At 43.0% G+C, this 24,877-nt stretch overlaps 1 protein-coding gene across 10 annotated transcripts in view; it reads right to left on the bottom strand.

The window, feature by feature from the left end:
- The window catches only part of LOC148078961 (NACHT, LRR and PYD domains-containing protein 3-like), a 30,785-nt gene extending 8,934 nt beyond the window's left edge, over positions 1-21,851 (bottom strand). The window contains exons 1-13 of one of the 10 annotated variants that reach the window (XM_087790395.1): positions 21,212-21,429; positions 21,094-21,133; positions 20,471-20,515; positions 18,552-18,679; positions 17,371-17,449; positions 17,099-17,296; positions 14,768-15,025; positions 13,783-13,861; positions 13,256-13,475; positions 11,355-13,113; positions 9,152-9,328; positions 6,865-7,041; positions 47-223 (exon numbers count right to left, since the gene is read on the bottom strand). In XM_087790395.1, coding sequence (XP_087646521.1) covers positions 47-223; positions 6,865-7,041; positions 9,152-9,328; positions 11,355-13,113; positions 13,256-13,475; positions 13,783-13,861; positions 14,768-15,025; positions 17,099-17,296; positions 17,371-17,449; positions 18,552-18,588 — 3,161 coding nt within the window. In that variant the 5' untranslated portion in view covers positions 18,589-18,679; positions 20,471-20,515; positions 21,094-21,133; positions 21,212-21,429. The other 9 variants (XM_087790394.1, XM_087790393.1, XM_087790396.1 and 6 more) reach the window with 9 other exon arrangements.
- Between the last annotated feature and the right edge of the window lie 3,026 nt (positions 21,852-24,877).

Genomic DNA, 24,877 nt, shown 5'->3' with positions numbered 1-24,877 from the left:
CCTCTGACTTTCACATGTTCTGAAGCTGAAGACATGATGTTCTGACCTGAGAGTCTCCAGGTGACAGTGTGGACTCTTCAGTCCAGCAGACAGCAGCTCCACTCCTGGATCCTGCAGGTCTTCGTTGAGACTCAGGTCCAGTTGAGTCAGACTAGAGGACGGAGAGCTGAGGACTGAGGACAGAAGTGAACAACTTCTCTCTGACAGTCCACAGCAGATCAGCCTGTGAAAGAGACGAGTGTCGTCAACAAGAGGATTGATTTGTGTTTATATGAGAAACAAACACAAGAGAACATAAGGAAAAATAAGTCACAAAACAAACAACAAAGACAAATGAAAATAAAAGGTTGTTACATGTATATTGATCATAATAACACATCATTGATTCTTTTTCTATTCACTTACTTATGTGTTTTTGTGTGTTTTCTCTCAATTGTTGTGTTTAATTCTTTTCCAGAGTAAAAACAGCTTCAATGTAATCAAGACACTGATTCAATTTGTGTTTTTAACCTTAAAGTCAATATGAACAGGTTTACAAAGTTATTATTCATAACCGTGTCAGGTGTGAGTGTGAAGGTGTTGCAGGAAATACAAGCTCAAACAATGTGTGTGTGTTTGTCACTCAAGGAATCGACTACTTCCACTATACATGGACGCCTATCAACCTTCAGTGCCAACATGACTGATGTAGTTCAACATCTGGAGGACAGTGAGCTGAGACTATGGTCTCCCATCCAAGGATGACAGCCCCTCCATCAGCCCCTCCATCAGCTCCTCCATCAGCCCCTCCATCAGCCCCTCCATCAGCTCCTCCATCAGCTCCTCCATCAGCCCCTCCATCAGCTCCTCCATCAGCTCCTCCATCAGCCCCTCCATCAGCTCCTCCATCAGCCCCTCCATCAGCCCCTCCATCAGCTCCTCCATCAGCTCCTCCATCAGCCCCTCCATCAGCTCCTCCATCAGCCCCTCCATCAGCTCCTCCATCAGCCCCTCCATCAGCCCCTCCATCAGCCCCTCCATCAGCTCCTCCATCAGCCCCTCCATCAGCCCCTCCATCAGCTCCTCCATCAGCTCCTCCATCAGCCCCTCCATCAGCTCCTCCATCAGCTCCTCCATCAGCCCCTCCATCAGCTCCTCCATCAGCCCCTCCATCAGCCCCTCCATCAGCTCCTCCATCAGCTCCTCCATCAGCTCCTCCATCAGCTCCTCCATCAGCCCCTCCATCAGCCCCTCCATCAGCCCCTCCATCAGCTCCTCCATCAGCCCCTCCATCAGCTCCTCCATCAGCTCCTCCATCAGCTCCTCCATCAGCCCCTCCATCAGCTCCTCCATCAGCTCCTCCATCAGCTCCTCCATCAGCTCCTCCATCAGCTCCTCCATCAGCTCCTCCATCAGCCCCTCCATCAGCCCCTCCATCAGCCCCTCCATCAGCTCCTCCATCAGCCCCTCCATCAGCTCCTCCATCAGCTCCTCCATCAGCTCCTCCATCAGCCCCTCCATCAGCTCCTCCATCAGCTCCTCCATCAGCTCCTCCATCAGCTCCTCCATCAGCTCCTCCATCAGCCCCTCCATCAGCCCCTCCATCAGCCCCTCCATCAGCCCCTCCATCAGCCCCTCCATCAGCCCCTCCATCAGCTCCTCCATCAGCTCCTCCATCAGCTCCTCCATCAGCCCCTCCATCAGCTCCTCCATCAGCCCCTCCATCAGCCCCTCCATCAGCTCCTCCATCAGCTCCTCCATCAGCTCCTCCATCAGCCCCTCCATCAGCCCCTCCATCAGCCCCTCCATCAGCTCCTCCATCAGCCCCTCCATCAGCCCCTCCATCAGCCCCTCCATCAGCTCCTCCATCAGCTCCTCCATCAGCTCCTCCATCAGCCCCTCCATCAGCTCCTCCATCAGCTCCTCCATCAGCTCCTCCATCAGCCCCTCCATCAGCTCCTCCATCAGCTCCTCCATCAGCTCCTCCATCAGCTCCTCCATCAGCCCCTCCATCAGCTCCTCCATCAGCTCCTCCATCAGCTCCACACAACAGCTCAGGAGCCCATGATGGTTCAAGTCACTTCCTAACGGACATTTCTAGATTCTCTCATGTTAGACACGAAACACCAAGAGAACTCAAGGCTCCTCTTGTTTTCCGTGGGGATGTTCAGACAAAGTTGAGTTGGAAGAATGGCTCGAGTTGATGGAAGATTATTTCAAGAGACGTGATGTTCAACTGGAGAGTCAGGTGCAAGAAATCCTCACACATTTAAGGGCTCGAGCTAAAGAGTGAAGTTTGGGATAGAAATGGAGAGATAGATGTTGCTCGCCGTCCTCACGCTGTGTCTGGTCTCTTGAGGAAACTTTCTTCTGAACGCTATTCATCGGTGCCTTTGGCAGACTTTCGTTCAACTCTCCCAGATGAAGACCTGAAGGACTTCTGGCTCCGCCTCAAGAAAGCTGCTGCAGTCGCCACAGGTTGCTTGTGGGAACAAGACAGATGTTTGATCACCCAGATCTGGCTCACATTCCGGTCCATACTTTGGATGAATGGTCAGCCGTGAAGTGCAGGAGGAGTTGGATGATTTCGTAGACTAGTTTGAAGACACCAGCCAGACAGTGAAGAGGTGAACATGGATAGAGTTGAAGTTAACCTACAGCAGCCTGTGAACCACCTGAGAGACAGCAGCCAGTTGATCCAGACTCTTCTACAATGGAGAGGTTGCTGGGGTTGTTGGAAAAGATGCTGCAGAACCAGAGAATCTGTTTGGACGACAAGCCTCTCAGACTGCCGTACCCCCGTGACCCCTCTAGTCTATATGAGAAACTGAGGATCTAAAGGAGATGGAGGAACAGGGGATTATTCGTGAATCTCAGAGTGAGTTTTCTTCTTGTGCTTGATGTTAAACCTAATGGTGACCTACGCATTTGCAATGACTTCAGATGGTTGATGCCAGAACAGTGAAGGATGCGGACCCCCTGCCCCACCAGACAGACGCCCTTGCTGTGCTTCCTGGTAACACATTTTTCTCCAGTATGGACCTCACATCAGGGTTTTATAATGTCAGACTCCACGAAGAGGATAAGAAATGAAAAGCGTTCTTCTTCCCGTCTGGTCTGCACAAATAGAATAGAATGCTCAGGGTCTTACCAACAGACTGCAGCATTTATACGGATGATGATGTGCATATTTGGTGATAAGAACTTTACCAGTCGTTTGTGTTATCTGGACGACCTGCTGGTTTTTGCTCCATCAGAGGAGGTTGCAATTGAACGGTTGGAGATGTTTTCTCGCGTCTTGCTGCTAACAACCTAAAGCTACACCTAGGAAATGTAACTTTCTTTGCAGATCTGTAAGGTTCTTAGGACACATTATTTGTGCAAATGGTGTAAAAGACGGACGCTGATAAAATACAGGCCGTGGTTGATGTGGAAGAACCTGATCTGTTTGACTCTGATGGAATCACTCCTGCAAAGAAGATGAGATCATTTCTTGGAGTGGTCCTGTATTATCACCATTTCATAGAGGGATGTTCAGCTGAAGCCAAACCACTTTTTGATCTTGTTTCTGATCCTGTCTCCTGTAACAGCAGAGGCAGAAAACGCAAACGTAAATTGAAAAGGTTTCATCAGACTCACCCCTGTTGATTGTTCTGCTGAGTGTAAGGCTGCATCCAAACACTTAAACATGACTCAGTCCACAGTGTCACTCCGGCTCACCCTGACTTCACAGAGCCCTTGTTCCTGCTGTAGAGCTTCTTCTGACGGGTTAGGTGCTGTCCTCTCACAGTTGCCACCAGGGGGCACTGTAGCACGACCAGTGGCTTTTGCCAGTAAAAGCCTCTCACGTTCGCAGCTGAATTAACCTGCTCATCGGCTAGAGTTTCTGGTGGTTTGTGATAAGTTCAGTCACTGGCTAAAAGTGAGACATCTTACAGTTTGGACAGATAACAATCCCCTAACCTACATTTTGACTAAGCCCTGCTTGGACGCATGTGAACAAAGATCAGTGTCCAAGTTGGCAGCTTATAGTTTTGATCGAACTATGTACCTGACAACAAGAATGTGGTCACTGGTGCCCTTGAGAACCATTTGTTCAGTCTTGCATTGGTCATAGACCTGTTACAGAGACCTACGTCTCATGTTGGATGTGTGGCCTTGAAGATGAAAAAGTACATGGTGCATTCAAGTGTAGTACGAACTGTCAAAGGCTCATTGAGTCTTTGAATGAGGGTGAAGCACTAGACCAGGCCTGGCCAACCCATGGCTCCCGGGCCGCATGCGGCTCTTAGCCTGGTTTCATGCGGCTCTAACGCTCTAGTGTTGTGTCGTTCACGAACGATTTGTTCCAACGAACGATCTTTTGAGTGAACGTTCTGAACCGAATCACTTCATGAAGTGATTCATTCCTTCCTCAGTTCAGTTGAACGCCGCGACCGTGCCGGTGGGAGCGATTCTATGATAAGACTTTGCTACAGAACATTTAGTTTTTATGTTGGCACAGATTCGTTCAGTGAACAGGGATTCATGTTCGGCTGTGAACACACCTCAAGATCTTCTCTATTTGCTGCATTTCTCACGAATGTCTGTGCACTGGTCCTTTTACTTTCTTTTTTTTTTGCATTGTCCCTCGAGTGCAGTGAATGTTAACCTCGGGTCTCAATCATTTAAGTTAGTAACGGATTGTTTGGCTGCGTCCAGGAAGTAGAAGAAATGACAGTCAAGGCTCCATAAACACTGAGTTAGTGATTTAATGAACGAACGAACTGAACGAATCCTTTTAATGAACTGATTCTAGTGATTCAGTCAAAAGAACTTTCGATCCCATCACTATTACGCTCATATCGAAGTTTGGGTTTGTGTTTTTTTGAATGTGCGCGTTCGCTTCGCTTGAGTTCAATACGGTATTTTCATCTAACGCGCAATAATACAAGCCAGATCTGAAGAGGTTTGTTCAAAGCAGTCCTAATAAGTCCTAATAAGCAACATGCATAGTAAGAGAGAAAATATATTTTAATTATTATATTTTGTTTGTGGACTTGGTTGAACTGAGAGTGTGTGTGTAAGACAGTACAGTAAAGTACACACAGTGCACACAATGTTCATTGTTGAAAATGACTGACCCTGACTGTAGTCAAATTCTGTCATTATCATGTTGGTGTGACATTTACAACAAATCTGTCTAAGCAGAGGTCTGTGTGTGAGGAAGGGATGATGTTCATGTGACCCATGATGTGGCTCTTTGAGGTAAAATGTGGCTCTCATGTTGTGTGACTTGTGTTGTGTGAGTCGTGTTTTGTGACTCATGGTGTGTGACTCTTGTCGTGATTTTTGTCCTGTGACTTGTGTTGTGTGACTCTTGTTTAGTTAGTTGTGTTGTGTGGCCACCCCTGCACTAGACCAACAAAATTCCATGACAGCTGAAGAATTATCAGCCGTTTTTGAAGCACAAGTGTCCGGTGGAATGAGCCAGAAAGAAGGCACAGAACCTCCTCTTCCTCATCTTGTGGACATCAGTCTGACTCATTAACTAAGAGTGAAAAAGCCAGACTGCAAGAACAGGACAACATTCTAAACATGGCGTTTCATTATGTCAAACTTCATGGGCAACTAAACACAAAAAATATTCCAGTTAATCGTCCCAAATTCATTAAAAGGTCAGGTGTTGCGTGGTTTACATGACTCAGAGGTCATCAGGGTCAATGATGTCACTGGAGTGGACTGGAGAGTGACATCATTCAAATCATCAGTCAAGGGCTGTTTTCACTGTGTTGTTGCTAAAACTCCAGAACCTGCATTTCGTGTCCCCCTTGAATGCATTCAAACATCTGCAGCTTTGGAATTGGTTTGCATTGATTTTTGTTCTGCTGAGAAATCTGTCAATCAAAGCGTGGACGTACTTGTTGTGACTGATCATTTCTCAAAAGCTAAGCAGGTATCCGTCGACTGGGTTCGCACCCTTTTCTCCTCATGTTTGGCAGGACACCATGTTGATGTTGTGTTCCAGCATGCTCTCCCTGATTCCACTGTTGTTGACCATCATGACTTTGTGTCTCGGTTGAAGCAGGAGTTATCCGAAGCTATTCAAATTGGCCAAAAACTAGAACCGCAGAGCTAGAGGCATGTCTTTGCTGTTGGTGATCGGGTTCTGCCCTCTTGACAAATGAGCGATTAGTGATAGTGGAAACACATCATTCCTCTATAGACCTACTGCCCTGTAGGAGCGAGTGACACTGTACCAAGATGGCCGCCCTGTATACACACCGCTCTAGTGGCCTCGAGGACTACAGTGAGGTAGGAGGAGGAGATGCTCTGTGAGCATTAGTGTAGAAAAATATGTTAGAAACACCTTTTCTTTCAATTGTCATATTTTATATTCTTTGTTTAGAAGCAGTTTTATTCTATATGTTTGTTTAATTGTTTAGCGTTTAACTTATTGTGTGGTGTTTGTAGAGCGAGAGCAACGAGTGTGTGAGCGATCCATCCTCTAACAGTGTTTGATTTATGTGCAGAATCTTACAACTAAAAGACAAGTGATCCACGAGCAGCTTCATTGGTGGAATCAGAAGTGTGATGATCCAAAGGTTATACTCACATCACCATGAACATTACCTGCATTGAAATCTAGCAACAGAACGAGTGATGACATCACAAGAGTCTCTCAAATGTGTTTGAATGGATCTGAGATCAGTAAATATGTGTCAACATACTGAACAGCACGACCCAGCAGAAGAACAAATCAAGTTCAAGTAGAACCTGCTGAAGACTGAGGTCACTTAGAATCATCTGCTTCATTGAAGAACTCACTGAAGACTCAACTTTGACTCTCTGGCGTCTCACCTCTGACTTTCACATGTTCTGAAGCTGAAGACATGATGTTCTGACCTGAGAGTCTCCAGGTGACAGTGTGGACTCTTCAGTCCAGCAGACAGCAGCTCCACTCCTGGATCCTGCAGGTCAAGGTTCTCACTCAGGTCCAGTTGAGTCAGACTAGAGGACGGAGAGCTGAGGACTGAGGACAGAAGTGAACAACTTCTCTCTGACAGTCGACAGTCTCTCAGCCTGTGAAAGAGACGAGTGTCGTCAACAAGAGGATTGATTTGTGTTTATATGAGAAACAAACACAAGAGAACATAAGGAAAAATAAATCACAAAACAAACAACAATGACAAATGAAAATAAAAGGTTGTTACATGTATATTGATCATAATAACACTGTCATGAGTCTACATGTTCCTCCTTGTGTTTCCGGTTTTATTGTGAAATCCACTCCCTTCTGTGTCTGTGCTAGTCTTACTTCCTCCTGTCTGAGTAGTGATTGGTCCAGCCGTGTCTTGTTAGTCCCGCCCCCAGCTGCTGCTGATTGCTCCCCTGTGTTCTTAAGCCTCCACTCTCTGTCACGTCCTTGTCTTGTCGTCACCGTTTTCCAGTACCTGTATCCTGGGTTTCTCTGTTCCATCGTGATAAACACATGATTGATTATTTTTCTATTCACTTACTTATCTCAGTGTTTTTGTGTGTTTTCTCTCAATTGTTGTGTCTAATTCTTCTCCAGAGAAAAAATAGGGTTCAGTTTTATGACCTCTGTTATTTACCCTGTACATGAACAGCCTTGGACAAAATGTCCAGAAAGCATCTTTCCATTTCTATGCGGAAAACACCGTAACGTATTGTTGTGCATCTTCACTTAATAAGGCTTTTGAGTTCATGCAACGTGCTTTTGATCAACTGCAGGCTCAGCTTTGTCAACTGAAGCTTGTTCTCCATGCTGATAAGAACAAACTTATGGTATTTTCAAATTACAAAAAGATTGAGATAAATCACAATATTTTAACTTCCCAAGGTCATGCAATTGAGGAGTATTTTTACAAATACTTGGGTTTTATGATTGATGACCACATCGCTTTAAAATTCACATACAAAACCTGGTAAATAAACTGAAGCTAAGGTTAGGCTCGACGACGAGTCTTGATTGTGGAGATGTGTTGAACATGAATTCATCAGCTCACCGTCTAAAGATGTTGGACACTGTGTAACATGGAGCCTTGAGGTTCATGACAAGCTGAAGACCCTTAAACCATCACTGCACACTATACTCAAGAGGTCACTGGCCTTCGCTCTCTTCGCCACGACTTAGTCATCGGCATGTTTGTATCTAGAAGGAGATTCGAGGTTATGAATGTTCCTCCAGCTCGTACTGAACTGGGTAAAACAGCTTTTAACTTTTCTGCGCCGTCATCGTGGAAGAAGCTGAAGAAGCAGCACAAGTTTGAGACTTTTGACAAATTCAAGGCTCTTGTCAGGAATTTGACGTCGGACTCTATCGGCGAGTGTGAATGTTTTTAGTCAGTAATCTTTTATCTTTTCTGATATTGTACCAACGCACTTAATACTGTATGAAATAGTTTTTATGTGTAACTGTTTTGCTGTCCATCCTGTCCAGGTCTCTCTTGTAAGAGATGTTAATGTCAATGAGACTCACCTGGATGAATAAAGGATACATAAATAAAATAATAATACACAGTTATTCATTCACTGTTTGTGTGTTTGTGTGTTTGTGTGTTTGTGTGTTTGTGTGTTTGTGTGTTTGTGTGTTTGTGTGTTTGTGTGTTTGTGTTCACGACACATGTTCAAGTGTTTGCTCATGAAATTCAAATGAAAAGTTGATGTTGTTTCAAAAGTGACTTTAAAAATGATGGATTTACAAAACAAGGTGAAAGAAAAACCATGAAGAGAGAAAGAAGGAGTGAGTTGGTGACACAGAGATGAGTTGAAATGAAAGATATGAGCAGGATGTGAGACGACACTGTTGAATATTGTGATGAAGAAGAACATGTTTGACTTTTCATACAGTTGCTGATGTGTTCATCACACATGCTCACATCACCATGAATATTACCTGCATTGAAATCTAGCAACAGAATGAGTGATGACATCACAAGAGTCTCTCAAATGTGTTTGAATGGATCTGAGATCAGTAAATATGTGTCAACATACTGAACAGCACGACCCAGCAGAAGAACAAATCAAGTTCAAGTAGAACCTGCTGAAGACTGAGGTCACTTAGAATCATCTGCTTCATTGAAGAACTCACTGGAGACTCAACTTTGACTCTCTGGAGTCTCACCTCTGACTTTCACATGTTCTGAAGCTGAAGACATGATGTTCTGACCTGAGAGTCTCCAGGTGACAGTGTGGACTCTTCAGTCCAGCAGACAGCAGCTCCACTCCTGGATCCTGCAGGTCATAGTTGTCACTCAGGTCCAGTTGAGTCAGACTAGAGGACGGAGAGCTGAGGACTGAGGACAGAAGTGAACAACTTCTCTCTGTCAGTCGACAGTCTCTCAGCCTGTGAAAGAGACGAGTGTCGTCAACAAGAGGATTGATTTTTGTTTATATGAGAAACAAACACAAGAGAACATAAGGAAAAATAAGTCACAAAACAAACAACAAAGACAAATGAAAATAAAAGGTTGTTACATGTATATTGATCATAATAACACATCATTGATTCTTTTTCTATTCACTTACTTATGTGTTTTTGTGTGTTTTCTCTCAATTGTTGTGTTTAATTCTTTTCCAGAGTAAAAATAGCTTCAATGTAATCAAGACACTGATTCAATTTGTGTTTTTAACCTTAAAGTCAATATGAACAGGTTTACAAAGTTATTATTCATAACCGTGTCAGGTGTGAGTGTGAAGGTGTTGCAGGTAATACAAGCTCAAACAATGTGTGTGTGTTTGTCACTCACACTCCTGCACTCTCTCAACATTGTTGTCTTCATTTGAATGTTTACAGAAAATTCAAGGTAAATTCTCTCCATCTTTGGATCCAGTGGATCTATGTTGTGACACAGATGGAGTGTCAATCATCCTCCGTCACATTCACCTTCATTTCTTCTCCATGTTTGCTTCACATGAACTGAATTAGTTTCAACTTTTGAAACATGTGTCAAGTTTGGAGACTATTTTTGAAGTTGTTTCTGGACATCAATCAATATATGGATCAGTTTGATTCCATCTGGTGACACTTTTTATTCATGATTCATAAACATGTTTCAAGTGAAGATGTTTCTTATTTTCTTATTTTCTAATGATATTTTTTCATATTTATCAAAGTCTTCAAAGTTTTGCTCCATCATTGTTCAAACATGTCGTTCCTTTAAATCTCCAGCTTTCAAATGTTTTCTCTGTAGTTGCAGGTTTGACTATGGAGGCCTAGGAGGGTCAAACCAGGATTTACTGTCAGCTTTCATTGATATTTGAAACAATCTTCCATGTTTGAAGACAATACTTTTGGCAGAGATGGACTGGAGTCCAACTCTGGTCGCACCTCTCAGACTCGTGACTCGTGATGTGACTCCAGTCCACTGGGACTCGTGAAGAGTGACTCACTACTGCACCTGGTTAAGTGACTCGTGACTCAAGAGTCGACCCAGACGAGTCATTGTGACTCGAGCGTCGACTCAGTTATTTGAGTGAGTCTAAAGTCAAATCATCTTCTGGTCACTGATCCATGCTGTGAGTCTTTATTGAGTGAAGCTCCTATAGATGGTTCATCTAGTGACTCCAACATGGCTTCAGACTTGATTGACAGGACTATGTTGATGGTTCAATGTTTGATAATAATCAGTGAAAATCTAATGTTTTCATACAAGTCATGAGTTCATTGAATCATCAGGTGTTTTTCATTTTAGCTTCAGACTAACTGTTGTCGAAACTTGTTTCTACTTTGAATATTCTTTGTATTATTGTGAAGTTTTCAGTGGATTTAAGTTCATGTTATTTATGTTCTTGTGAAACGTTTTTAGTTTTATTTTGAAAGTCCACTTCCTGTCTGTTCATCTCACAAGAGTTCAAAAGTCTAAGAAGAAGCTCAAGAGACATTCATTTGCATAAACTCAAGGACTTGAAGAAACATTAAACAAGACTTTTCTCTCTTTGCAGCAAACGAGGTGTTGTTTTGTTTGAATGTTATTTTCTATCAACACTGTGTTAACTTTTCATTTTCTTCATCATTTATGTTCAGTTTTCACGCTGGATTTTAAGCCTAAAATAAACCCTGTCTGTGCCTGAGGGAGAAACATACAGTCGTTCACTGTTTGTGTGTTTGTGTGTTTGTGTGTTTGTGTTTGTGTGTTTGTGTGTTTGTGTGTTTGTGTGTTTGTGTTCACGACACATGTTCAAGTGTTTGCTCATGAAATCCAAATGAAAAGTTGATGTTGTTTCAAAAGTGACTTTAAAAATGATGGATTTACAAAACAAGGTGAAAGAAAAACCATGAAGAGAGAAGGAAGTTGGAGTTTCTCAGCCTGAATGAAGAAGGAAATCAAACATTCATGGTTCATATCGAGATGTTTCAATGATCCACTTACAGAACTTCATTTGAAGCTTGAACCACCGGCAGAAGCCTCTCAAGAACCTCCTCTGAGGTAGAGTATTTCTTCAGGTCAAACACTTTCAGATGTTCCTCTGAGGACAGTAAGATGAAGGCCAGGCTGGACCATTGAGCAGGAGACAGTTGATCTGTGAAGAGACGTCCTGATCTCAGCTGCTGTTGGACCTCCTCCACCAGAGAAGTGTCCTTCACTTCATTCAGACAGTGGAACAGGTTGATGATTCTCTCTGGAGACACATTCTCACTGATCTTCTTCTTGATGAGCTTTGCTGTGTCCTGATTGGTCCAGGAACTACTTCCTGTCTGTGTCAACAAACCTGTGAGGAGACTCTGGCTGGTCTGCAGAGAAAGACCCAGAAGGAAGCGCAGGAACAAGTCCAGATGTCCATTTGGACTTTCTACAGCTTCATTGATTTCTTTCTGGTAGAACTTTTCTATGTCAACGATTCTTGACTGCAGGTTGACTTCGGAGTTGAAGAACATCTGGTGAACATGAAGAGCAGACAGAAACTCCTGAAGACTCAGGTGGATGAAGCAGAACATCTGGTCCTGGTACAGTCCTCTCTCCTCTCTGAAGATCTGAGTGAACACTCCTGAGTGAAGTGAAGCAGCTGTGATGTCGATGTCACTCTCTGTCAGGTCTGATTCATAGAAGATCAAGTTTCCTTTCTTCAGGTGCTCAAAAGCCAGTTTTCCCAGAGACTCCATCATCTTGCTGCTCTCAGGATCCCAAACTGTGTCTGTCCAAGCTGCTCCATGGTACTTCATCTTCTTGACTTTGGACAGAACCACCAGGAAGTAGATGAACATCTCAGTCAGGGTGTTGGGCAGCTGTCCTGTCTCTCCTCTCTTCAACATGTCCTCCAGAACTGTGGCAGTGATCCAGCAGAAGATCGGGATGTGACACATGATGTGGAGGCTTCGTGAGGTCTTGATGTGAGAGATGATGGTGCTGGTCTGCTCCTCATCACTGGACCTCTTCCTGAAGTACTCCTCCTTCTGGAGGTCAGTGAACCCTCTGACCTCTGTCACCATGTCCACACACTCAGGAGGGATCTGATTGGCTGCTGCAGGTCGTGTGGTGATCCAGAGACGAGCTGAGGGAAGAAGATTCCCTTTGATAAGGTTTGTCAGGAGGACGTCTACTGAGGTGGACTCTGTAGCTTCTATCAGGACCCGACTGTTGAGGAAGTCCAGAGGGAGTCGACACTCGTCCAGACCGTCAAGGATGAACAGAACCTGGACTTCTTCAAAGCTGCTGAGATCTTTGGTTTCAGGAAAGAAAAGATGAACAAGTTCCATCAAACTCAACTTCTTCTCTTTCAGCAGGTTCAGCTCTCTGAAGGTGAAAGGAAACATGAGGTGGAAGTTCTGGTGGGCTTTGCCTTCAGCCCAGTCCAGAGTGACCTTCTGTGTCAGGAGGGTCTTCCCAATGCCAGCCACGCCCTTCGTCAGCAGGCTCCTGATTGGTGGGTCTCCTTCAGGTGAGGCTTTAAAGAGGTCTTCTTGTCTGATGGTGGTTTCTGGTCTGGTCGGGTTCCTGGTGGCTGCTTCGATCTGTCGGACCTCGTGCTCCTGGTTGACCTGGTCTGTGCCCCCCTCAGTGATGTAGAGCTCCGTGAAGATCTGATTCAGAGGAGCAGAGTTTCCTGCTTTAGCGACCCCCTCAGACACACTGTGGAACTTCTTCTTCAGGCTCCTCTTCAGCCGTCGTCGACACTTTTCTGCACGACTTCCTGAAGAAGAGAAGTCCCATGAGTCACAAGATTTTAGAAGCTGAAGATCAATCTTCTCATCAGCTGCAGGAATTTCAATCTCAAATGTTCCAATAGATTCAAGACTTCATTTTCAAAAGGTCGAAGGTTCAAATCCTCTTACTTCCCCACAGAAGACCAGCAAGCTCCTCCTGCTTCATGCTCCTCAGGAGGTTCATGATGAACATCAGGAAATCTTCTCTGCTGCTCCTCATCTGCTCCTCTTCACACTTCAACTCCTCCTCTTCCTCATCATCCAGGTGTTTCTGCTCACCTGGTCTGAGAAACTTCTTCACTCTCTCCAGTTCCTCCTTCACCAGGGTCATGACCTTGTCCTCCAGCAGCTGAAACACAAACATGTGACTTGATCTTGTGACCCACAGAGGTCACCAGAGGTATGTCTCAGTCCAAGTCTAACCAGACCTGTTGAGCAATACTTTCTTCAAGAGTAGGACCAGAGAGTCTGAGTCACATTCAAATCTCATCTTCTCTCTAAAACCAAACAAGAGTCTCAGCCACACCAGACCTTCTACTTCATGTATGAAGCTGACAGGTGGAGTTGTCCAGGATCAGAGCTTCATGAAGCAGCAGAAGCAGCTGACTGGTGAGTTAGCAGCTGTTGTAGTCAGCAGGTGAGGCTGAAGAACGTACCTGAAGTGTGGAGTCCACATCTGTCTGATGCTGCTGGACACACTGGAGACTGAGAACATCCGAGACCTGCTGATCCTCTCTGTGAAGAACATCAGGCCGTCAATAAGTTCTGTCTACTTCTACAAGGACACCAATGATCTGAGCAAGACTCTGACTCTTCCATGTGCAAACCACCGAAGATCTTCCACATCCATGGAAAACCAAGTTTGTCTCACACTTCAGTCGTGATTTCATTCTCATGGCTGCAGTTTGTTGCTTCTTCTCTTGTGAGTCGACTTTCCTCCACGACTGTCTGCAGCACTTTTGACGAGCAGTTCGTGAAGCTCAATAAAAGAGTTTTGAGCTGCATTGACTCATGAACATCTTCAGTTGAAGTCACCAAGAGTCACTAACTGCTGATAGAAACACAGCTGTGAGTGAAAGAATGAATCTTTGACGACTCAAACATTCCCTCAATCATTGAATCAGTGACTCTGAAATCAAAGTATTTTCTCTTATCAGTGACCTTCATCTGAGGCGCTCATATGATCCACGTGAAGGTTGCATCACAAGAAAAACACTCAAATCAAACTTGACTTTTGATGAATATTTCCTCACGTTTGTTGTGTGTCAAGTTTCACATACTTCAGGTGGAGGAGAAGAAAGTAGTTGCACTATTTAGACTCTTCTTCTTGACTCAACAACTGAAGAGACTGTTGGTCGTCACATGATACGAACTTCTTCAACAACCGATGATCCAGTGAAATTAATTCACTGGATTTGACATCAAGTTGTGGATTTCTTCATGAGTCCAACAGCACCTGTAGCAATATTCTGTGGTGAATGTAAGATATAGCTTTAAGTGCAATACTGCAAACACTGCTTTAATTCTCTCCCTCTCTGTCTCTTTTCTTCTTCCTCTCATGTGTAAAGATATACTGTATAGTTTTCTCTGCATATTTAAATAACTACTAGATGTTCTCTTGTTGCTCCTGTTGTCTCTCACCTCTGATGCGTCTGTTCACCTTTGAACTCAATCAATCTTCCCATAGACCTGTCACTCTTCAGAGACACACAGCTGGGAGCAGGTCCAGGTCCAGGTCCAGGTCCAGGTCCAGGTCCAGGTCCAGATCCAGGTCCAGGTCCAGGTCCAGGTCCAGGTCCAGGTCCAGGTCCAGGTCCAGGTCCAGGTCCAGGTCCAGGTCCAGGTCCAGGTCCAGGTCCAGGTCCAGGTCCAGGTCCAGCAGATGTACGTAGCTTTGACCTGAACACACACAAGTTGCAGAGAGAAAATGACTCCAGTACTTGAAAGAGTTACGACCTCCACTGATCAGATTCAGCTTCCAACAGGGAGGGCGACTCCATGCAGTGTAACTTTGGTTCTTTGCGATGTCACAGGAATATACATATCAATGGCAACAATGTGCATTTCTGATGCTCTTAACATGATGTCTGTGTATATTCTGTTTGTGCACGTTTGTCTCGAAAGGCGGGAAAATTGGCAAGTTTACAAATGTTCCGATGGGAGATTCCGACAGGTGTGGTGAGATCGTTGTTTCCTAAAGAACCTGGTGCCTCATGTACTCAGACGTTTGTAGATCTTCTACTAAATATGTGCGTAAGTCAAGTCAAATATGTATGAAGTCATGAACGAGTGCTTTAGTCCATCGTACCCGTTACATGACATGAGTACTCGTACTATTAAGTTGCATTGACTCGACTACATATTCATACTTGTAATCAAGAAGGTACACATGAGTGATTGAAGACTTGTACCTAAAAGACGAAAAAGAAAGCTTGACTATATTTTTACATAAGTTTACGAGTAGAAGTTACTAAACAGGAACTCTTGAATCTGCAGGTGTGAGTCACAGATGTTTTGTTGTCCAGACACTCGTAGCATGAGATCTGTACCAGTACTTCAAATACACGTAACTACATACGGTGGGTACAGAAACTAATCAGGCCCCTTTGGATTTTTCACTCTTTGTTTCATTGCAGCCGTTCAATAAAATCATTTAAGTTCATTTTTCTTCCTCATTAATGTTCACTTAGTTCCGCATCTTGACAGAAAACAACTGAAATGTAGAAGTTTTTACAAATGTACTAAATAATGAAAACTGAAATCATCACATGGTCATAAGTATTCAGACCCTTTGCTGTGACTCATATTTAACTGACGTGTCGTCCATTTCTTCTGATCCTCCTTGAGATGTTCTACACCTTCATTGAGTCCAGCTGTGTTTCGTTCAACTGACTGGATTAGGAAACACACTCCTGTCTACATAAGACCTCACAGCTCACAATGCATGTCAGAGCAAATAAGAATCAGGACGTCGGAGGAACTGCCTGAAGAGCTCAGAGACAGAATTGTGGCAAAGATCAGGCCAAGGTTACAGAAGAATTTCTGCAGCACTCAAGGTTCCTCAGAGCACAGTGGCCTCCATAATCCTTAAATGGTTTGGAGAAGTTTGGGACGAGCAGAACTCTTCCTAGACCTGGCCGTCCAGCCAAACTGAGCAATGGTGGGAGAAGAGCCTTGGAGAGGGAGGTGAAGAAGAACCCAAAGATCACTGTGGCTCCAGAGATGCAGTGACAACATGGGAAAGTTCCTGAAAGTCAACGATCACTGCAGTTCTCCAACGGAAGCCTCTCCTCAGTGTAGAATAAGATTCTCTGGTCTGAGGAGACCAAGATGGAACTCTTTGGCCTCAATTCTCAGAGGAATGTGTGGAGAAAACCAGGCACTGCTCATCAAGTGTCCAGTACTATCCAACAGTCAAGCACAGTGGACGCAGCTTCAGGCTATGAGGGTGTTTTTCAGCTGCAGGGTTTGAAGGAAAGATGAATGCAAGTACAGAGATATCCTGGAAGAAACCCTTGAGTGCTCAGGACCTCAGACTGGGCCGAGGTTCACCTTCCATCAAGACAATGACCCCGAGCACAACCAAAATAACAGAGGAGTGGCTTCGGAACAACTCTGTGACCGTTCTTGAAATGTCTGTCATCAACGTTCACCAAACAACCTGACAGAACTAGAAAAGGTTCTGCAAGGAAGAATGGCAGAGGATCCCCAGATACAGGCGTGAAAAACTTCTTTAACAGTTTTCTCCAGAGAACAGCCAGACAACGAGACACTTCCTCACCTTGATCACATGCAATATTCTGTGGTGAATGTAAGATATAGCTTTAAGTGCAATACTGCAAACACTGCTTTAATTCTCTCCCTCTCTGTCTCTTTTCTTCTTCCTCTCATGTGTAAAGATATACTGTATAGTTTTCTCTGCATATTTAAATAACTACTAGATGTTCTCATGTTGCTCCTGTTGTCTCTCACCTCTGATGCTTCTGTTCACCTTTGAACCCCATCAATCTTCCCATAGACCTGTCACTCTTCAGAGACACACAGCTGGGAGCAGGTCCAGGTCCAGGTCCAGATCCAGGTCCAGGTCCAGGTCCAGGTCCAGGTCCAGGTCCAGATCCAGATCCAGATCCAGGTCCAGGTCCAGGTCCAGCAGATGTACGTAGCTTTGATCTGAACACACACAAGTTTCAGTGAGAAAATGATTCCAGTATTTGAAGGTCTGACAGGAGAAGTGATCTTCTCACCTCTGAGCTCTGGTCTGACTGTCATGGTCTTCACCCAGAAGTTCTTTAGAGGCAGGATCTTCCTCCTCTGTGTCCACACCTGCACACAAACACAACAGCATCATGGATCTGAATGTTTGTGTCACAACATCTCTTTGACTTTGTTCCACTTCAATTTGTTTCATCTCTTTTTTGCATGTTTTCATTCATTCAATCAACACATTATCACGATGAAGATTCATTCATTCACCTCACGACCACACTCTTGATTCATTCATTCACCTCACGACCACACTCTTGATTCATTTATTCACCTCACGACCACACTCTTGATTCATTCAATCAACACATTATCACGATGAAGATTCATTCATTCACCTCACGACCACACTCTTGATTCATTCATTCACCTCACGACCACACTCTTGATTCATTCATTCACCTCACGACCACACTCTTGATTCATTCATTCACCTCACGACCACACTCTTGATTCATTCATTCACCTCACGACCACACTCTTGATTCATTCATTCACCTCACGACCACACTCTTGATTCATTCATTCACCTTACGACCACACTCTTGATTCATTCATTCACCTCACGACCACACTCTTGATTCATTCATTCACCTCACGACCACACTCTTGATTCATTCATTCACCTCACGACCACACTCTTGATTCATTCATTCACCTCACGACCACACTCTTGATTCATTCATTCACCTCACGACCACACTCTTGATTCATTCATTCACCTCACGACCACACTCTTGATTCATTCATTCACCTCACGACCAGACTTTTGATTCATTTATTTACCTCACGACCACACTCTTGATTCATTCATTCACCTCACGACCACACTCTTGATTCATTCATTCACCTCACGACCAGACTCTTGATTCATTCATTTACCTCACGACCACACTCTTGATTCATTCATTCACCTCACGACCACACTCTTGATTCATTCATTCACCTCACGACCACACTCTTGATTCATTCATTCACCTCACGACCACACTCTTGATTCATTCATTCACCTCACGACCACACTCTCGATTCATTCATTCACCTCACGACCATACTCTCGATTCATTCATTCACCTCACGACCATACTCTCGATTCATTCATTCACCTCACGACCATACCCTTGATTCACACATTCACTCTTGCTGGGCAGAAGCCACTGACCTGTGAGCAGCTCTCTGCTCTGAAGACTTGTGTCCATGTTTGCAGGTGAAACTTCCAGGTGAGCTGAGCTCCTTCTGATCCAGACTCAGGGAAACACTGATCGATGAAAGGTGAGTGAGGGGTGTGTCCTGTCAGAGACCAACAGTGCAACATTGTTTGTTGTTGTTGATTCACACGGTTTCAGTATAAAAACAAAACATTGACCACGAGGGTCAAGACAAAGTGAAAATGTTCAAGTAGAGGAAAGAGTGGTTACGAGAGCTTCGACATGAGGGAGATTAATAATCTAATCCACCCCGATATTAATGTATTTTTAATTTAACCGTATCACTGTCTTTGTAAAATAAATGTACTTTATTGACCTTGAATTATAACAAAATACCATAGCAGACATTGATATAAACCCAGTATAATTATTTCAAGAACAAAAGTGAAATAGTCGACGTCATTAAAAAAGATAAAACACACTTCTGCTGTTACACTCAATGTGACTCTTATATGAGGTTCACAGCAAACTAAACTCTCCTCTGAACCACATCCTTCAAGAACAGGCACCAGAGTAAAGTTAGTCAAATGGTGGATATTGGACATATTTTCAATGCACCAGATCGGAGTCTCTCACTTGAAGTACTTCTACTTCAGTACGTGTCAGTTAGGGACCGTCAACAAATTCAATGTCATTTTTGTAATATTATTTTTCAATTGCTTCCTAGAATTGTGACCCATTGATGTCAGATCAACTTTAAATCTTAGGGGGACACATGCTACATAAAGATGACTGACTTATATTACAGCAAGATGAATAACTTGTATTCATTAATATTAGTAATGTTTCCAATATTTCCTCAATAACGTCAAGAAAATGTTTTCTGCAATTAGGTCTTGGACTCACTAGTCATTGGACTTGAGGATCATCAAGCACCTATGCTGGGGTCGGTTTCATATTAAAGTAAAATTCATGTTACTTTGGATTAGAAGTTCTCAGCTGTACTTCAAGTCGGATCGTTCCTACGCACTGAGGAAAACATCAAGTCTCGATTCAAAGACGAGATCTGCGACAAAGTCACGAGAAAAGCCGAGTTCCACGGAGTGTGTTGTAACTTCAACACGACCATGTAGCGCAACCATCTTAGGAGCCAGTTGTTGAGGCTGTCAAACATATTGTCCAAAATACACAGAAACTGCTACATTTTTCTCTCCCTGTGGTTTGAAACCACATTGTCATGTAGTGGATACAAATACTAGTACATTATTTGATACTTCAATACCATTTCTTAACTATGATTAAAAAAAAAACGTACTTTTTAGTTCACAACTTTATTAAATAACAATCATCAATTTTATTATGTATTTTTCTTTATCTTTACAATATTTATTCCTTTATATGTTGTTCACTGTTTTATGTGACGTGTGCAGATACAGTATATTTATCTTTATGAGATGTATTCATTTATCTGTTATTTTATGTTTGTTTGCGTGAAGATTCCTTTTTTCATTTCTTTATAATATTTATTTGTTCATCTGCTGTTCATTGTTTTGTTTCTTTTAGTTTTCTATGTGCAGTTATATTTTATTCTAGATCTTTGTAATATTTATTCGTTCTTCACGGTTTTATTTGTTCGTTTGTGTTCTGCTGACATGTTGACGGTGCATCTGGAGAGTTAGGTTTTCAATAACTTCTGAAACAGACGCGGTTCTACCTTGAAAACAGGAAGAGAACATGTATTGTTAAATGAAAGAATATACATTTAACAACATTAAACCGAAAAGTTTTCTTCCTGCGTTTCCTTTGGAATGTCAGTGTTATAATCACAAATGTCCATTTCTTCTTCATCCTCCATCATAGGTGAAAACAACTCTGTTTCATTTTAGAGGGAAAACGCACAATTGACATACTTTGAAACTGAGATAAACAATACCTTTAACTTGTAGTTTTCCTAACGTTCTCTGTTGTTCCTCCTCCCCTGGTTTGCAAGATGGAAAGTATGTATTTGACATGCGAGTCATTCAGAGGCAGAAGGTGCAGTTTTTGACCACAAACATTGTAACAGAGACACATTAGTTGAGTCTGTAAATCAACGTATGCATGTCCATCAAATATAATGTTACTATCCTGGTGTACAATAGCTCATGCTTTACACAGAAACTCTCATTTCAAATGGTTTAATTGAGGCAAACATTTTTAAAGGTGACGCTTTTTTCCTGATTAAGGTGACATTTAAGACTGCACAGTATTATATGTTCAATACATGGTTCTCAGTGAAAAGTATCCAAATGAATACATCTTTTTCAAATGTAACGCATGGAAGTATCTAGTATTTACCACTGTATAGAAGTCTGCAACACTTCTGCTTGCGATGATGATCACATGTCAATGCTGACGAAGTCTCCACAGATGAGAACATCAGACACAAATACAAATGTGTTGATACACTTCCTCACAGTAAAGAGAAAGACACGTTTGCGTCTGATTTATTTACAATCTCCGTCCTCGAACTGTTATCGTTTGATCCTCGTCTCTGAGAAGCTTATGAAGTCTCACCTGCTGTAGTTCACTTATAGAGGTGCGGATCCTCGCCGCACTGAACACGGAGAACAGAATAATAACAGAAATACACCGTAAATATCATGAGTTATGACACTCGGAACATGATGTTCACTTTGACTTTCATTTTGTCCAAGAACCAGGATGTTCACTTCTGTGGATTAATGTTGTTGTGTTGTCGCTTTTGTTGTGAGTTCGTCGATCACCGAAGTTTTATTTGTTAGTTTTTGTTGTTAATACACTAAAAAATACACCGAGATTCTTCTTCAAACGTGTATCTGATGCGATCATATTACGAACTGCGTAGCAGTGAGCGACACAAGTTAGTGTTCATCACACAGCTCCCGTTCCGGTTACTCGTTTTCAAAATAAAACGGTTTTACTTTGAAACCGGAAACTATGTCACGAACCAACCCGCGCAGAGAAGATCAGCGACATATGACGTAAGACTCGGACAAAGACTAGTCTGGAGCGAATATCTGTCCAACATGTGACTCGTTTTGAACAGAACAGTGTTGAACTGAACAGGACTTAATGCAAGGAAGTGTGAAAGTGAAATATGTTCAAACAAGACAAGAAAACAAGAATAATACTAAGATATCATCAGATACATACTCTGGATACAGTACACAATACTTCTACTTACTTCTACTGCCACTCAAAAGGATGGAAACCAACAGATGGAGGATGAATGTTGTTCTCAAAACACGAACGGATGTCACTGCAGCCACAGAGAAAGTGAAAGTACTTCTGGAATCTTCTTCTATAGCAGTTAAAGGTGCAGCAGCACCACCTGCTGGTACAGAGTGACATTTCACTTTTACTTTCCTAGTTTATATATTAATAAACGTTTCTAGGATCTCTTGAATCCTCCTAAGATAGTGCAGGACCTCATTGTAACAGTTCTCACGAACATATCTCTTCAATCCAAATGTTCTTCCTAAAATGACTCATTGATGTTTTTCTGTGTTCAAATCTCAGCCTTGATATTAATGTTTCTTCATTTCAGGCTAGTTGTGTTTTTCATTTGTCAAAAGTGTTTTCTATTCTGTAGAAGCATCTGCTGTGTTTTTCTCCTCAACATTTCTCACCAATTATCCTTTTTTGTTGTTTTTATTTCTTTTGTACTGAATGAAACGATGAAAGATGATTTTTGATGTTGCTTTTAGTTTAGTTTCTTTCACAAATGTCTTTCATCTGCTCTTCTTACTTAAGAGGAGACCAGCGACGTCTCTGCAACAAAGCTTCACCTCCACTGAAGAAACTCATTTGGTTCTTCAAGAACTCCAGGTTCCTCCTGTGGCTCCAGCCTTGTCTTCAATAGTTCCAGAGAAACATCTTTCAGTGCAAACATGTTTCTGCTCCTCTCACGATTCTATCTACTTTCTCTGTTTTGTGTTTGAACTGGTGTGTAGGATTTATCACGTATATCCAGGTATGTGTGCTCAGGTGTGTAGGATTTATCACGTATATCCAGGTATGTGTGCTCAGGTGTGTAGGATTTATCATGTATATCCAGGTATGTGTGCTCAGGTGTGTAGGATTTATCACGTATATCCAGGTATGTGTGCTCAGGTGTGTAGGATTTATCACGTATATCCAGGTATGTGTGCTCAGGTGTGTAGGATTTATCACGTATATCCAGGTATGTGTGCTCAGGTGTGTAGGATTTATCACGTATATCCAGGTATGTGTGCTCAGGTGTGTAGGATTTATCACGTATATCCAGGTATGTGTGCTCAGGTGTGTAGGATTTATCACGTATATCCAGGTATGTGTGCTCAGGTGTGTAGGATTTATCACGTATATCCAGGTATGTGTGCTCAGGTGTGTAGGATTTATCACGTATATCCAGGTGTGTGTGCTCAGGTGTGTAGGATTTATCACGTATATCCAGGTATGTGTGCTCAGGTGTGTAGGATTTATCACGTATATCCAGGTATGTGTGCTCAGGTGTGTAGGATTTATCATGTATATCCAGGTATGTGTGCTCAGGTGTGTAGGATTTATCACGTATATCCAGGTATGTGTGCTCAGGTGTGTAGGATTTATCATGTATATCCAGGTATGTGTGCTCAGGTGTGTAGGATTTATCACGTATATCCAGGTATGTGTGCTCAGGTGTGTAGGATTTATCACGTATATCCAGGTATGTGTGCTCAGGTGTGTAGGATTTATCACGTATATCCAGGTGTGTGTGCTCAGGTGTGTAGGATTTATCACGTATATCCAGGTATGTGTGCTCAGGTGTGTAGGATTTATCACGTATATCCAGGTATGTGTGCTCAGGTGTGTAGGACTTATCATGTATATCCAGGTATGTGTGCTCAGGTGTGTAGGATTTATCACGTATATCCAGGTATGTGTGCTCAGGTGTGTAGGATTTATCACGTATATCCAGGTATGTGTGCTCAGGTGTGTACGATCTATCATGTATATCCAGGTATGTGTGCTCAGGTGTGTAGGATTTATCATGTATATCCAGGTATGTGTGCTCAGGTGTGTAGGATTTATCACGTATATCCAGGTATGTGTGCTCAGGTGTGTAGGATCTATCACGTATATCCAGGTATGTGTGCTCAGGTGTGTAGGATTTATCACGTATATCCAGGTATGTGTGCTCAGGTGTGTAGGATTTATCACGTATATCCAGGTATGTGTGCTCAGGTGTGTAGGATTTATCACGTATATCCAGGTATGTGTGCTCAGGTGTGTAGGATTTATCACGTATATCCAGGTATGTGTGCTCAGGTGTGTAGGATTTATCACGTATATCCAGGTATGTGTGCTCAGGTGTGTAGGATTTATCACGTATATCCAGGTATGTGTGCTCAGGTGTGTAGGATTTATCATGTATATCCAGGTATGTGTGCTCAGGTGTGTAGGATTTATCACGTATATCCAGGTATGTGTGCTCAGGTGTGTAGGATCTATCATGTATATCCAGGTATGTGTGCTCAGGTGTGTAGGATTTATCACGTATATCCAGGTATGTGTGCTCAGGTGTGTAGGATTTATCATGTATATCCAGGTATGTGTGCTCAGGTGTGTAGGATTTATCACGTATATCCAGGTATGTGTGCTCAGGTGTGTAGGATTTATCATGTATATCCAGGTATGTGTGCTCAGGTGTGTAGGATTTATCACGTATATCCAGGTATGTGTGCTCAGGTGTGTAGGATTTATCACGTATATCCAGGTATGTGTGCTCAGGTGTGTAGGATTTATCACGTATATCCAGGTGTGTGTGCTCAGGTGTGTAGGATTTATCACGTATATCCAGGTATGTGTGCTCAGGTGTGTAGGATTTATCACGTATATCCAGGTATGTGTGCTCAGGTGTGTAGGATTTATCATGTATATCCAGGTATGTGTGCTCAGGTGTGTAGGATTTATCACGTATATCCAGGTATGTGTGCTCAGGTGTGTAGGATTTATCATGTATATCCAGGTATGTGTGCTCAGGTGTGTAGGATTTATCACGTATATCCAGGTATGTGTGCTCAGGTGTGTAGGATTTATCACGTATATCCAGGTATGTGTGCTCAGGTGTGTAGGATTTATCACGTATATCCAGGTGTGTGTGCTCAGGTGTGTAGGATTTATCACGTATATCCAGGTATGTGTGCTCAGGTGTGTAGGATTTATCACGTATATCCAGGTATGTGTGCTCAGGTGTGTAGGACTTATCATGTATATCCAGGTATGTGTGCTCAGGTGTGTAGGATTTATCACGTATATCCAGGTATGTGTGCTCAGGTGTGTAGGATTTATCACGTAT

Source organism: Callionymus lyra, chromosome 5 (assembly GCF_982586985.1).
Source record: "Callionymus lyra chromosome 5, fCalLyr1.hap1.1, whole genome shotgun sequence".
In the NCBI taxonomy this organism is placed as follows: Eukaryota; Metazoa; Chordata; class Actinopteri; order Syngnathiformes; family Callionymidae; genus Callionymus; species Callionymus lyra.
The sequence above is the reverse complement of the archived record's forward strand: the minus strand, read 5'-3'. Positions and strand labels throughout refer to the sequence as shown.